We start from the raw sequence: 14,406 nt of genomic DNA on the forward strand, positions 1-14,406 counted from the left end.
AATCTAAAGTCATGTATCTATGATAATCTTGGTTGCTGTACCACTAATTTATATACTTCTGTCTCTCTTCATTGAAAAATGTTTAGTTTGAAAAACATTGATCTCAAAGTTTGTTTCATTCATCTCTAAATTCTCTCCTTCCTGTTAAGCTGCATGCTTATAATTTATTGCTAAGGACTAACAAGAACTGACAATTAGAATGATTAGAAATGATTAAAGGGTGACTAGAAATGAGTTAGGAAAGAAGAGCATTTGGGAGGAGAAAGAGTGGGAAGAATCTAGTGAGGTCTGAACTGCAGCTTGTCGGACAAATAAAACAGCAGAAACAGTGAGAGAGGTCTGAGTAAGCATCTGAGGAAGCATTAATATATTGGAAGAAGAAAGAAACTTGTGCACTTTACACTTGATGAAAACAGTAGTGGAAGATGCTGCACAATCAGTTGAACTAATTATCATATAAAGAATTAGTCTGAAATGGCTGTATGTGGGAAGTATTCCATGGAATTATTTCTGAAATAATATCTGCATTGGGCTCAGATTCCCAGATGGGCTAGTAAATCCTTGGTAAAATGATAAAATGTTTCAAGATTAAAGATTGTTATAATTTTTGCATATTTTAGCATGTTTTATTACAGTGACATTCCCTCTGACTCATTCCAGATAAATAATGAGTTGTATTCCAAATGGCTTCCTTACCAAAGTTATTTAGAATAAATTAAACCAAACAGAATTGATAATTGCGGTTCACTTCTTCCTTCATACATCCTTTTTTTGAGCCTGTGTTGCTTAGATAACTTTGAAATTAGATAGTATAATACTTTTTCTTGTAAACATTTCATAAACTATTTCACATGTCAGTAATATTGGTATTTTTCAGTCTTTGAGGATAATGTTAGCAGTCCACGGTGAGGATAATGTTAGGATCTTTGGAGAATCATGGTAGTGGGAGGGGAAATGGTCTATGAGAGTCACACTTCATAAAGATGTTACTGAAGTGCTATAGAAACACATTTGCAGTGTTACATTTCCAGAAGTTACAACAAACATTTTGAAAATCTGTGTTTCTTTCAAACAGAACAGAAGAGGAAAGCAAACACAGACAAATTGCAGGATGAGATTGATAAACTGAAGGAGCAGTTGCAGCTCACCAAGTCCCAGTTAGAGGCTGAACAACAGGCTAACATGATCAGGTTTTCTAAGGTAATATGTACTAAATAATATGAACCTCTCAAAAGAATTAGTACTTTGTTCTCTCATTTTGTAACTGGAACAGAACAAAAATGTATCTACAGCTTGCATGCCTGGCAGCAATGGTGCTTGGGCATTAGAGCATATCTTCCCCCTCGCCCTCCCCATAATTTTGAACATCTGCTTTCTGCTTACTTTTGTTTTAGACATACTTTAAATGACTACTTAAGACAACACTTTTATTAGCACTTGCCAGTTCATAAGATAAGTGTGGCCTATACTGAAGCAGATAAAACTGCCTTGCTGTGGTGAAATATAAGCTATTTTTAATATTATGATATTTTGTGATGATTAAACATTTCTTACATATGACTGATTTTATATGTGACTTTATAAACTGAGTAAGATTTATTCTTTGCTTGAAGAAAGCAGTCAAGGAAGAAAGATTGAGAAGAAACGAAGCAATCTAGACCTCACATGTTGGTCTTTAAATGCTTAGAATTTGGTTGACCAGAGAGCCAAAGCAGAAAGTAATCTTAGCTACTGCTGTGTAAATAAAAGAGTTTAAACCAGAACGATTTAAAAGCTGTAGTTATCTGCTTGTACTCACATGCAAGGCTTTATTTAGGATGATACTGAGCCTGGTGGTAGTGCTTACTAGCTCCTAAAGAGAGAAAAAGTCTTTAAGTTACTTGTTTCTGGTCTGTTAAAGCTTGATAATTGGGGGAGGGGAGGGCTTTGTGATTCACTAAGGAGCAAATTCTTGGCATAAGAGACAAGATACTTCTAATGATTCACTTAGATATTGATCTTGGTATTGCAGTTTGCCCTGTATCACATTCAAAAGCAGGGTTTTGTGGCTGTTAACATAACCTGTGAGAACCTTGTCTTAATAGATCGCCCAATATTCAGAACTTCTTAGTGGATTTTGAGGACCTTCAAGCATAAACCATTAAGTCTGGAAAGGAAGACTACATTTTTAATTTAAAGGGAATCAACCAAACATCACTATCATTAATTATTTTCTTCCTGTTTTCAGAGCAAAAGCTGGTCTTCTGTAAAACATGCGGTGTTTCTTTTCCTGAACACAGCTTCAGACTCTCCTTTCTTCAGTCTTCCTGTTCCCCTTCTCCCAGGACCCTTCAGCTTCTTGGTTTTTTTCCATTTTCAAAAGTAACTGGATGACCAAATGCAGAGTGTGGGTAGCGTTTCACCTAGGAGTGCAAGCAGAGGCAGAATAATGAGCCTTGGCCCTGTGTGGACATCTCCTACGTATTCTACTCGTTCATTCTGTGCCTCAGTTTTGAGAGGTGTATCTAAACATATTTCTCCTGCCCCTGAAGCATTGTTTTTCTTATGAGATGGAACTTCAAGTATTCATAACAGTGCAGTGTAGATTTTTTTGGTGCCTTAGGGGCCCATTTTGAAGTCACTTGTCTTAGCTGGGACTCCTAAGTACAAGGGGACTGCCTGAAATGTCCTGAAGCTACAGCTTGCAGTGTTACACAACAAGAAGCTTTCAAAGCTTCTGTGTTTTTCTGGGATGTCAGGGAAGATAGAAATGTGAAGTGTGACTGGCTGCAGTTTGTCTGCCATGACTGACATCCACTGTCAATTCAGGTATCATGATGTTGTTGTCTTTTGATTGAAAGAGCAGGGGATCTTTCCCCTGTGTTTTGTTTTTTGGTTTTTGTTTTTTTTTTAGGAGAACCACTGCTAGAGGGAACTTGGATAAAAATTGTCATGCTTCCAATTCTTGGTCCCTTCCAATCCTTTGAGGTGAAAGGGTACAGAAGATCCTGTTCTTCATAAGTGTACAATGGTTGCTTGTTATAGTTAGTCACAGAATGCTGTGATGGAAAGATGTAGGGGTTAACTAAAAAAGTGTGTATATTCTGGACAGTGAAATGCAGAACTTTGAACAAGTTGAGGACTATACAAAAATAAGTGACTAGGTAATAGACTGGTAAAAGTAATTCAACAGATAAAGGGAAAAAATAATTCTAACTTCGTCTACAAAGTGATGGGTTCTGAGCAGAGTGTTATTACTGAAAGGCAAGATCTTAAGGTTGTGATACATAGTTCCGGGGAAATGTCAGCCCAGTGGTTGGTAGCAGCCAGCAAAGAAAATCAGATGCTACAATTTATTCTGAAAAATCACCGTGCAAGCCACAGCCTCAGTACTGTGTGTAGGTCTAGTCCCTTCATCTTAAAAAGGATATGATAGAGTTATAAAAGTTATGGAGATGGGCTACAAGGATGATCAGTCTGTATTTAGAATGACTGAGCATGCTAAGAGTTGTCAGTCTGAAAAAGAGGCAACAGCTTAGTGGGGATGAAGGCTGAGATACTGATGTCTGCGAAGTCATGAGTTACAGAGTGAATAGGTATCCATCATTCACTCTCTTTTCCAGTTCAGGACCTAGCCTCCACCAAATGAACCCAGCAGGAGATAGATTCAAACCAAAAAAAAGTACTCTGCTCTTCATACAACTTGTAGTAGACCCATGGAGCTCGTTGGCAAAAGGTGTTGCCTTTGGTAAAAGCTGATACAGCCACAAGGGAGGACTCCAAAAGTATATGAGAAATGTATCAAAGGTTACTAAGTTTACAAAACTGTATCAAGCTGAGGAAGTCCTCTGGGCTGAAAACAGCTGGCAGCTTGGAGACTGTTAAGGAGAACGGACCTGTTTGCTTGCCCTGGTATTATCCTTTTCCACTGATCCACTTACGGCCTCTGTGAGAAACAGAATGCTGAACTAGGTGGATCTTTGATATGACCAGGTAAGATCATTCATGTGTTATTCAATGAAAAATAATGAACTACCAAAACTTCTTGAAGTGTACTTGTTTTGCTAGCAAAATATATAGTTTCTACCCCAGAATTCTTCAGAAACTGGTGTTTTTTCATGTTTTTTGATGTCATAATGTTGCCCATCTAAAGTGACTGCTTTCCACACATAGTTTGGGTGCTTGAATTAGTATTGAATGTGGGGAAAATAACAAATAATGTTTTTAAAATAATTTCAGGAATGTGAACAGCAAAAATCAAAAGAAGAAGAAATTCTGCAATCATTTCATAAATGGAAAGAGGAGGAAAAAGAGAAATTGGCTGATGAAATAGAAAAAGTGAAAGAGATGTTTATGAAAGAGCTTAAGGAGTTATCTTCAAGAAATTCAACATTAGAAAATGTAAGTGGTTTAAATTTTCCAACATATTAAGGCAGGAATCCCTTATAGTAGATGGTAGTGAACTTCACATATTTGAAATGTAATGTAGTCATCTTAGAGGTCTTCTTAGAAAACTTTAAAAATAATGGTTGAATGATAGCCATAATCGTATCTTTGTATACTGGTACTTTATTAACATAATTTCAGTTCTTCTTTAAATAGCGTTGTTTTGGATGAATGTATTATGCTTTCAGCAGCTAAGTTAGTTTTTTCTTACTCCTCACCTTTGAGTGCCTGTTTATAGATTGGTAGATATTGTTCCTGTTGCTGTCTGTTAGGCATCCATTATATTAATATTCTTCTAACTGGCATGGAGGGGACTAACCTCTGCATTATAGTCCTGATATTAATATTCTTGTAACTGACATGGAGGGGACTAACCTCTGCATTATAGTCCTGACAGAGGAACTGCATGTATTTTCAATAGATGCTCTGGAAATGCTTTCCGGAGTTTTGACTAGAAAGAGAATTGTAAAAGTGTAGGTGGGTCAGAAAACAAATATATACAGTATTACCAGAGCAGCTTATATTTTGTAGCTGCTAGTTCCTGTGTATGTTTGCAAGGTATATTTATGTTAGATGTATATATTAATTATTACAGGAAATTTGATAAATGCTGAACTCATGAGAAATGTGAGAAGTGTCTGATGCAGTCTGTGTGTAGTTATGTTTAAAATAAATTTTGTATTAAATGACAGTTTTAGAAAACAAAATCTGTATACATATTCAGGTCTTCATTTTTTCCCCCCTCCTTTTAGCAACTGTTAGAATTACAAAAGTCCAATATGCAACAAAAATCCAATTTAGGGACGCTGAAGGACAGCCAAGAATTTACAGAAGAGAAACCTCAGAGTCCTCAGGATTATCACAATGTGGTTAAACTTCTTGAAAAACAGGTACATGTAACTTTTAATGTATTGCTTTTGACAGGCTACTTGTGTTCTTTTCACTTTTTTTTTATATCTGATTTTAAATCTGTAAGTAAAAGTCTCATCCCTCTCACTGTCTAGAATAGCTGTCTTTAAAGATTTACTACTATTTAGTACAATGTCTGTAATGGAAATCAAGGAATTATTTCCCTTATCCTTTATAAACAGTTATTTATTTATTGATATTCTTTATTATTAAATATATCTAGCTTTACCAAGTATGGTTGCAGTTCAATTCCAAAAGGCTCTGATAAACCATTTATGTCTGCTTATCTGTGAGGTTACTTATGGAAGAACTGGAATTTTCCATTTTGCAATATGAAAAAAAGAGAAACTTTCTGACAGGATTTGTCATCCTGTGGCTGACAAGGAAGTGGTAATGTGTTACCAACAAGAAATAAAGCTGTGTATATTGAACTAAATGGTAATGTGTTATTAACAGGAATTAATATTGATTTCCTCTATGCAGGAAAGTAAGTGGACATCTAGAATACAAGCCCTTCATCATGACCACGAGACAGAAAAGTCCCTGGTAAGTGGCACAGCAAACCACTTAAACTAAAAGGAGAGTTTTAATTTTCTTACCCTTTCAGTCATTTTTGCTATGCTATAATAATCTGTCGGATTAGAAAGTCTAGATATCAAGAGTTTATAAGAGTGTGTCCTCTTAGATGTATTTACTGCCTCTGTATTACTGTTATACTAGGGTTCCGTTAAGTCCAGGGTTGAAACTGAATTTATCATTTAAGAATCTGACATACACCTGAAACTGTATCTTTCTTTTGAAGAGCTTACAACTAATTGTGAACACTGTATTATACAGTGTTTTTTGTGTTTTGTGGATAGACTGGACAGTTGAGATATAACTTGCAAACATGTAGTTTTCATCTACCCTGTACCTTCTGCTACCATGGATCTATGGCATATGTCTCAATCTTTTTTTTCTCTTTTTCTATCACTTCTCTGCTGCTTTTTCTGTTGTAGCTTTCTAATGCAGAATCTGTTCAGCTTTTCCAGGAAAAAAACACCATGGCATTTTATTTTGCATCAGTTTATATATTTTACTGTACAAAGCTTTGTTCCTCAGATTTTTTTTATGTCTGCATTTCTTTTTAATCTCTTTCCTGCTTTGTTTCTCTTGCTTCTTTTCCTTTCATTTTCCTTTCATCTGCGTGACCATGTAAGAACTGAGCAGATCATAGTGGTCTGACCAATGCTTCTCCTCCTCTGGCAAGAAAGCAGTGGGGAGGAACCATGGAACATTCCCCAAAAAGGATGTAGTTAATGATACACCCACATACAATGCAAGAATAGAATAAGGGAGGAGTAACGTAAGTATTACTTTTGGGATGGTGCACCTAAAATACTGTCTCTTTCTTCTACATTCAGAACTAATATATTAGGTTTATCATGCAAATTCACATCTCCTTAAAATATTGTTATTTGACACCATTTATAACCAAAACATTTTTATTTGGTTGTATGCTTTTTCCTGCAATCTTATTTTTAGGCAATCTCAGCAATGTGTTTGTATGTCCCTTTCCTTGTATTGAGATTTAGGTAGTCTTCCTTGTGTAAATAAAAAGTGATCCAGACAACTGTTTTGTAATATATGCAAGTCCCAATGAAATCACAAGAGACATTAAGTTTTTGCTGAAAAAAATATTAAAAATATTTAAGCGTGACACTTGCTTGTTTAAACTTTATAGCGTTAAAATATTCTATGTAATATTAACATGAAGTTACTTTTCTTCTGATTGCTTTCTAGCTACTGTCACAGATTGAGAAGCTTAAGTCATCAGTGAGAGAAGACCTGAATAAAAATAACACCTTTTACAAGAGGAGGATAGAAGAATTGGGGCAGAGGCTTCAGGAACAGAATGATCTGATTATTACTCAGAAGAAGCAGGTCTGTTTTGTGAAGCACTCTATGTACTAACATTTGGTCTTTGATACATCTCTGGCTGCATATTTAATATTCCCAATTTGTAATAGTATTGCTGTAGTATTTTGGTTACACTTTGGAAATTATGTTGATAAATAAAAATCCATCTGGAAAAGAGATATGGGAATGTAAACCAGGAATTAAAACACAATTTAAAAGGAAAGGCTTAATAAACCAAATATTTTTAATAAGTTCAACACAAAGTTAAAAGATTACTAGGTCACAGTCACCAAAGACCTCTACAGATGAAAAATTTCTGATGGTGAAGAGGATTTAATCTGCCACAGAATAATCATAATGAGATTTAGTGTTTGAAATCTGAAAGTACGTGAATTCTCACATTAAAAATAAAGTATCATATTTATCACTGTGAGAATAATTAATTACTGTATGAAATTTAACAAGAGCAAGTGCCAGATTCTCCACCTGCGACAGGGTAGTCCTGACCGCTCGTACAAACTGGGGGACGAGAGGCTGGAGAGCAGCCCTGCAGAAAAAGATCTGGGGGTCTGGGTTGATGGCAAGTTGAATGTGAGTCAACATTGTGCCCTGGCAGCCAAAAGGACCAACTGTGTCCTGGGGTGCATCAAGCGCAGCATCCCTGACCAGTCGAGGGAGGTGATTGTCCCACTCTACACCGCACTGGTGTGGCCCCACCTTCAGTACTGTGTGCAGTTTTAGGCACCTCAATAGGAGGATATCAAACTATTAGAGTGTGTCCGGAGGAGGGTGACTGAGATGATGAAAGCCCTCAAGGGAAAGACTTAGGAGAAGTGGCTGAGGGCACTTGGTTTGTTCAGCTTGGAGAAGAGAAGGCTGAGGGGTGACCTCGTTGCTGAGGGGTGGCCTCATCTCAGTCTACAACTTCCTCAAGGGGGGCAGTGAGGGGGGAGGTGGTGGTCTCCTCTGGTGACCAGTGATAGGACACAAGGAAATCGAATGACGCTGCATCAGGGGAAGTTCAGATTGGACATTAGGAAAAGGTTCTTCATTGAGCAGGTGGTTGGTCACTGGCACAGGCTCCCCAGGGAAGCGGTCACAGCACCAAGCCTGGCAGAGTTCAGGGAGCATCTGGCCAGTGCTCTTAGTCATATGGTTTAGTTTTAGGTAGTCCTGTGAGAAGCCAGGAGTTGGACTCAATGATCCTCGTGGTCCCTTCCAACTTGAGATAGTCTATGATTCTATGAAATTACTTGTTTAGAAATGAATTGTTTTTTCTTAAAAATATGCTTTTGTTCAAACGTAACTATTGATTTTTTTGAGGCGGTTGGTGGATGGAGATCTGGGTGTTGTGGAGTTTAGACTATGGGACGATTATGTGGTCCTTACAACCTATTCCTTTATTAGATGATGTGTTCTTTACAAATCAACATCTGATTTTACACTTTTTTTCTTGAGATTAATGTTAAACCTATACTTAAGTGCTTAAAGAATTAGAGAGACAAATAATAGCTTTTACATCTCCACCTTTACAAATTTGATAGCTGGAGCAATAGAGGACTTAATCCTAGACCAATTTCTTGCAGTAAAGTGACCTTTTTAAAGCAGAACAGTATGACCACAGATGTAAAATAGGTTTGGGGGGATCTTAGTTTGGTGTCTGTAGAATAAGTTGTGAAGACCTGCATTCTCAATCCCTTGAAATTGGAAGGGCTTGAGAAATAGCTAATACTTTTGTAGAATTCAAACTGAATGGACAATGAATTGAGGTACTACTGGCTGTATCCAAACTGATAAATGAAAGAGGACCAGGGTCCAATATCTTGTGCCAGCTCCGGCTGACATTGACTGTGTGTCTGTATGGTTTGGGTTTAGCTTCTGTTTGGGGAATTGAGTGCAGACATTGTTTTAATGATATAGGAGTCCCAAGTTTCCTGTTTTCTTTAGATCAAATTACAGCCAGCTTGTTTCCTTTGTGCTCTCAGTTTTGTTCAGTGCATGTCTTGGGTGTCAAATAGACAAAACTGTAGAGCAGACAGGAGAACTGTTCGTACATTTAAAATCAACGTGTAATTAAGCGTTTCCCTGGAGTGGAGCTAGACTTGCAAAGGTGAACATGAATTGCTGAAGCAGAAAGTATTGAGACTGTAAGTGCTGAAGTGGCCCATAAGCCTACTCATTTCACTTTACCGCTTGTAATAATGGGGTGTACAAAGCATGAATTCACATAAGACAACAAACAGAAATAAGTCTTCAGCATTCATTAAGCATGAATGAAATGTATGTTAGGCAGTAGAATAGAATTCCACAAAAGTAGTGTTTTTCTCCCCAAATGACAAACAGTAATTTCTGTAATGGAGTAGTACTGAAACTAGGTATTTTGTACTAAGCATTAATTTCTAGATATTGATCATTTACATTTGTAGCTATTTGTGTATCTCTCTTTTCTCTTTTAGATAAAAGAATTGTCCACAAGATCAGTTGCGAGCGTTAAACCATATGATGGTAAGTACAAACTGTAAGAAAAACCAAGTTTTGTTTCTAATTTCAGCAACCTGGCTGAAACAAATGTTATGACTCATTAAAAATATAGACATCAACTTTGCTAACTAAATATTGAAATCAAATCAGTACTGACGATTTATCTGTGTTTCACAGGGTACCTACCTGTTTCCATGCTATGATTTGCAAAGATAATGTTTTGCAGCTGTAAGGACTTCTAACGTACAAAGTTGATTGCTTGAGTAGTGAAGAGATGTGACATATAGCAAGTCTATTTTATATTATGTAAACAACTTTTGGCTTTGCTTTATGAAGTGTAATTTTAATTGTTTTTTTCATGCTTGACTGTCCTTGGGCTGCAAAACTCACAAAAGGGAAAATACTGAAAGAGTAGACAAAATTGATGAATTTGTCAGTTAAGATACAGATGTTCAAAGAATTTTAAGAATTCTGATGTTTTTGTCTGTGCAATGCTTTAACATCTGAAGTCCATTACAAACAGCTAAACCTGATAATAGTGTTCTAGGATGCAGTCCTGCAACCACAAACACCCGTATATTTGATGCTGCAGTTGCAGTGACTTGAAATAGATTTATTGCAATAGATGATGACAGCTGAATTAATTTTAATCCCAGTTTGGAAACCATCTTGCTCTATTAGCAAGACATTGGCTTGAGCTGAATCTAACAGCAGGGAGTAGGTTAGTTTGAGGAGAGCATAGTAATAGTGTGGCTGTATGGCTGGAGCTGGGCATGTTCAGCCACACTGAAGCACAGACAAGTATGAGACCGTGGCACACAAGCGAATTTGCTCCTAGGCCCCAAGCTGATGTGAGGAATGTAGAATTGAAGTGATAATTCACTCCAAGGCTACACTCTATACACGATATAGATAAGGTTTGCACTAATTGAGATGGAGTGTGGATGCAGCAGATCCTCTTTGGGGAATACAAGCCTCAATCAGACTAGACTAAGTAGCTTTCGGCCAAGGCTTCTTCCCTGGGACGCAAAGGGACAGCATACAGATGTGGCCAAAGAGATGATCACATTCCAGCTCAGTGATGATTTAGTTACTAGTTTCTTTTCCTGATTCTAGAAGTATTAAAAATGTTAAGCATATATAGAGACATACTTTTATGTTGTGAAGGACCATTTTTTACTTTGTAAATGATTATTTAATTTTTTCCCCATTAAACCCTGAAATTATGTCATTTACAAATATGATTAAATATTGCTACATTTAAAAATCTGTATAAATCTGTTAATATTTACTATAATAGATTTACATTATTTTTTATTTTTATGCTATTTTAGTGAACACTACTGTAGAGCATCTTGAAGAATCTAAACCAAGTCTACCAGTGATGCATGGTAAGTTTTTTTGATAGGTCCAGATCCAATACTTTCAAATCTAACACTCTGTCTTCTTAAATGTGTTGCTTGTCAAATCATAGCTGTAAGAGTAGTTATATTAAAAGAGCGAAATTTGAATTGCTTTGCTGTCTGTCAGTATTGAGAATTCCTGTCGTGTAAAGGTGCACTATTGAAAAGAAAAAATGAAACACAAAATAATTTGAGAATATTTCCTAGCATGTGTATAGTATTAAAACACTTTAAGGTAAATTAAACTAACTGAGGAAATAAAATTATGTTTTCTTATAGAAAATATGCTTGTTTGGTATATGCATAAGCTAGATAGGTATATGCATGTACTAGAATTTGTCTAGGGAAATGTGTGGAGATGTTTGTTTATAAGTCTTGAAATACTGTATTTTTCATGTAACTTCAAATGTCAAGGAGGAAAAATACAGAAGAAATAATCAAAACAGACAGTTGTCCCAGAGTATGTTCTTCCAGAGTATATCTGTCATTGCATATAGACATTATTTAGTTATTTTCACTTGTGGCATTGTGATATTGTTTAGAAGTAGGGGGAATGGATGAACCTCCGTTTACATTGGTTTGTACTTTGTGAAAATAGTTTTCTTTTTTTTTTCTCACTAGGCAAAGCAATAAAGAGTATTGTTACCATACCAATATTCTGTGATCAATTAATTCTTTATTTTCATTTTAAGTAGGAAAGTAATGAAAAATGAACTTTGAGCAAGTGAAATATTTAAATATTTAAGACGTTTATTAATTTGAATTATTTAATTATAATTAAATAATTATTTTTGTTATATTTCTCTTAGTTTTAAAACCTGTCAAAGGGAGACAAAATGGAATTTGTCTAAGAAAGATGTACAGAATTTTTCTTTTTCAACAAATTCAAAAAGTTCTGAAAAGATGTGGGGATAAGGGGTAGTATACAATAGAAGCTTTCAATAACTTGTTGAGGAATGAAAAACTGATGAGTATGAAGTGTTGTTGTGACGAGAATTATTAAAGGAAGGAAAATAGATTTTGTTTATTGTAACATTATTTGAATAACACAAAGATTTTGTTCTAATCTATGCAAGGTTAGTAGTTCATTGCTTGAAGCTTTTTAAGTGAAACTATATAGATGAAATGTTGTGTAGAGAAAAGTAATAATATATTAAGTATCAATTATTAGTAATAGTATTTTAAATAATCTAATTCTTTTTCATTCAAACGAGCTTCATTGCGCCATCACAGTAGTGCTGGTTCTGGCTAAGAGATCTCACAGCAAGTAGCTTGGCTATTGCCCTGAATTTAGGAAACAAGTTTTATGAACAATATTGCTGCTAAGGGCTTACACACCAAGCTTGTCAAGCATTGCTTTCTTAGTGCATTTACTTTCATTTGTACTGAGGAGGAAAACAGTTCTATGAACATGAGTATTTTTCGTACTCTGACAATTTAAATCAGCTCATTCAGATCTTTCCCAATTTCCTATTCTTCCAAATATGAAGTTTGTGACACGTTGTGAAACTTCTCAAGATAGAAAAGGCTGTTCCTGCCACTGATATACAAAAGTTTCACTATCAGTTTATTATGAAGCCTCAGAGAAAGTGTTTCCTTCAGATTCCTTTGCTGATGATTATTTTATTTATCTCTGCAGGTCTCTCTGTCTGTCCCCTTTCTTCCCTTCTGGATTTTTTTTAAACTTACCCTACCTAATTTCTGGATATAAAGGTTAGCAGAAGTTACAGTGTCTCTCTCAAAATTTTCAGGGCTCCTCAAGGGATTAAATACTGAATTAAGACAACATGGCTGCTTTTTGTGTCATTATGAAAATGAAAGCGCTCACTGGTGACTTCTGTACACAAATTTATTTAGCACAGAGCATCTCTGAAATCACAAGAGCTGTAGTTTTCCTACCAAACAATTGCCTGCATATGGAATATCTTCCTTTTTTTTTTTTTTTTTTTCCTTGTTTGAAAGAAAATTAATTCTAGACAAGGCTCTTCAATGTGAACCTTAAATACACTTTTCAAAGTTGCTTGGAAGTTTTTGCATCCTAATATTTGTTCAGCACATCTTAAACCTGTGTTATGAAAAGATACCCAAATTACAAATGACATATTTTAGGTGTAAAGTAGTGGAATAACTCTTTTAGTCTGGTGCTTTTGTGTTAACGTTCCTGATTTCTTGTGAGAGCTAATAGTGTGCCTTGAATGCCATCCTGGCTGACCATTCTTCTGTGCATTTCTGAGCTAGCTGTAGGGTTTTGTGCAGATAAAACTTCAGTCTTAGTTTCAAAGATTCCTTCAGTCTCACAAAAAGGCAACAGTTTAATTATGTTGTTTTTTTTTTTTAAATCATGTTCTAAAATCAGGCTTTGGCTCCTGTATTACTCATGAAATGTTGATACTTGTTCAATGTTTAATCTTTGTAAGGTCAATAATATTAGGTGGAATTGAAGGCAGTAGTTAAAAAGCAAAGACATTAATTAGATTGTCCATTAAAACCTATGTCCCAGTCTTCACACATGGTGTGGACTAAGGCCCAGCTATCATTAGGGACATAGCTGAAGCATCTGAGGAAAATTGAGTCAAAGTAGCCTTCCTATACAGTTAACAGAGGAAAGGGGCACCTTCAGAGTTTGGTTCAGCTGAACTAAGATCTGAATTGCTCTTTGAAGTTGCCTGTGTCTCTTCATTGACTGTAGAAGGAGTCTGAGATGACTAGGCTTCTAACTTAGAGGCCTCAGGTAAGTGTCAAAAATTTATCATATTTAAGAATATTGGTTTAAAGTTAATATTTATGCTGCTTATGCGCAGTGTATGGCTTCCTGTTGATTAGTTAGGAGAAAAATATATGAAGTGTGTTGATTCAGAGATGATGGTCAAAATTGTAGGTATAAGTCTGGCAGCTCTTTGGATGTGAAATTTGAGTATAAATTAAATGAGTATATAATGACTATAGCGATGGTTTACATTGCAAGAAGTGCAGCAATTTACAGCAAATAAGTTTTACATTTTGTCCTGGGTTTTCACACTGCAAGTGCAAAGTACTTACTGTAGGTGATACTCCACTATAGATAATTGTAACACTTCTGTTCAGGCTGAAAGTTCTTTAGCATTTAATATTTCAGAGTAAATAGACAGGATTTCTTCTTTAAATGTTGGCCAGAAGACTGCTTTTCCAATAGTACTGTCAGAATATTGGGATTTTTTAAACTAGTTGATAAGAACAGACAAATAATATATGATATGCTTGAAATATACACAGCCTGAATTTTTCATTATTGTATTTTTCTATTCCACCA

The 14,406-nt window shown here is 35.8% G+C and overlaps 1 protein-coding gene across 2 annotated transcripts in view; it reads left to right on the forward strand.

Moving 5' to 3' along the window:
* The window catches only part of DZIP1 (DAZ interacting zinc finger protein 1), a 42,264-nt gene that overhangs the window by 10,458 nt on the left and 17,400 nt on the right, over positions 1-14,406 (forward strand). For both annotated transcript variants that reach the window (XM_074815440.1, XM_074815441.1), the window contains exons 5-11: positions 1,076-1,200; positions 4,219-4,380; positions 5,178-5,315; positions 5,818-5,880; positions 7,117-7,257; positions 9,690-9,738; positions 11,049-11,105. In XM_074815440.1, the coding sequence (XP_074671541.1) occupies positions 1,076-1,200; positions 4,219-4,380; positions 5,178-5,315; positions 5,818-5,880; positions 7,117-7,257; positions 9,690-9,738; positions 11,049-11,105 (735 nt within the window). The remainder of the gene's footprint in view (positions 1-1,075; positions 1,201-4,218; positions 4,381-5,177; positions 5,316-5,817; positions 5,881-7,116; positions 7,258-9,689; positions 9,739-11,048; positions 11,106-14,406) is intronic.

The sequence above is a fragment of the Strix aluco genome, chromosome 2, assembly GCF_031877795.1.
Source record: "Strix aluco isolate bStrAlu1 chromosome 2, bStrAlu1.hap1, whole genome shotgun sequence".
In the NCBI taxonomy this organism is placed as follows: Eukaryota; Metazoa; Chordata; class Aves; order Strigiformes; family Strigidae; genus Strix; species Strix aluco.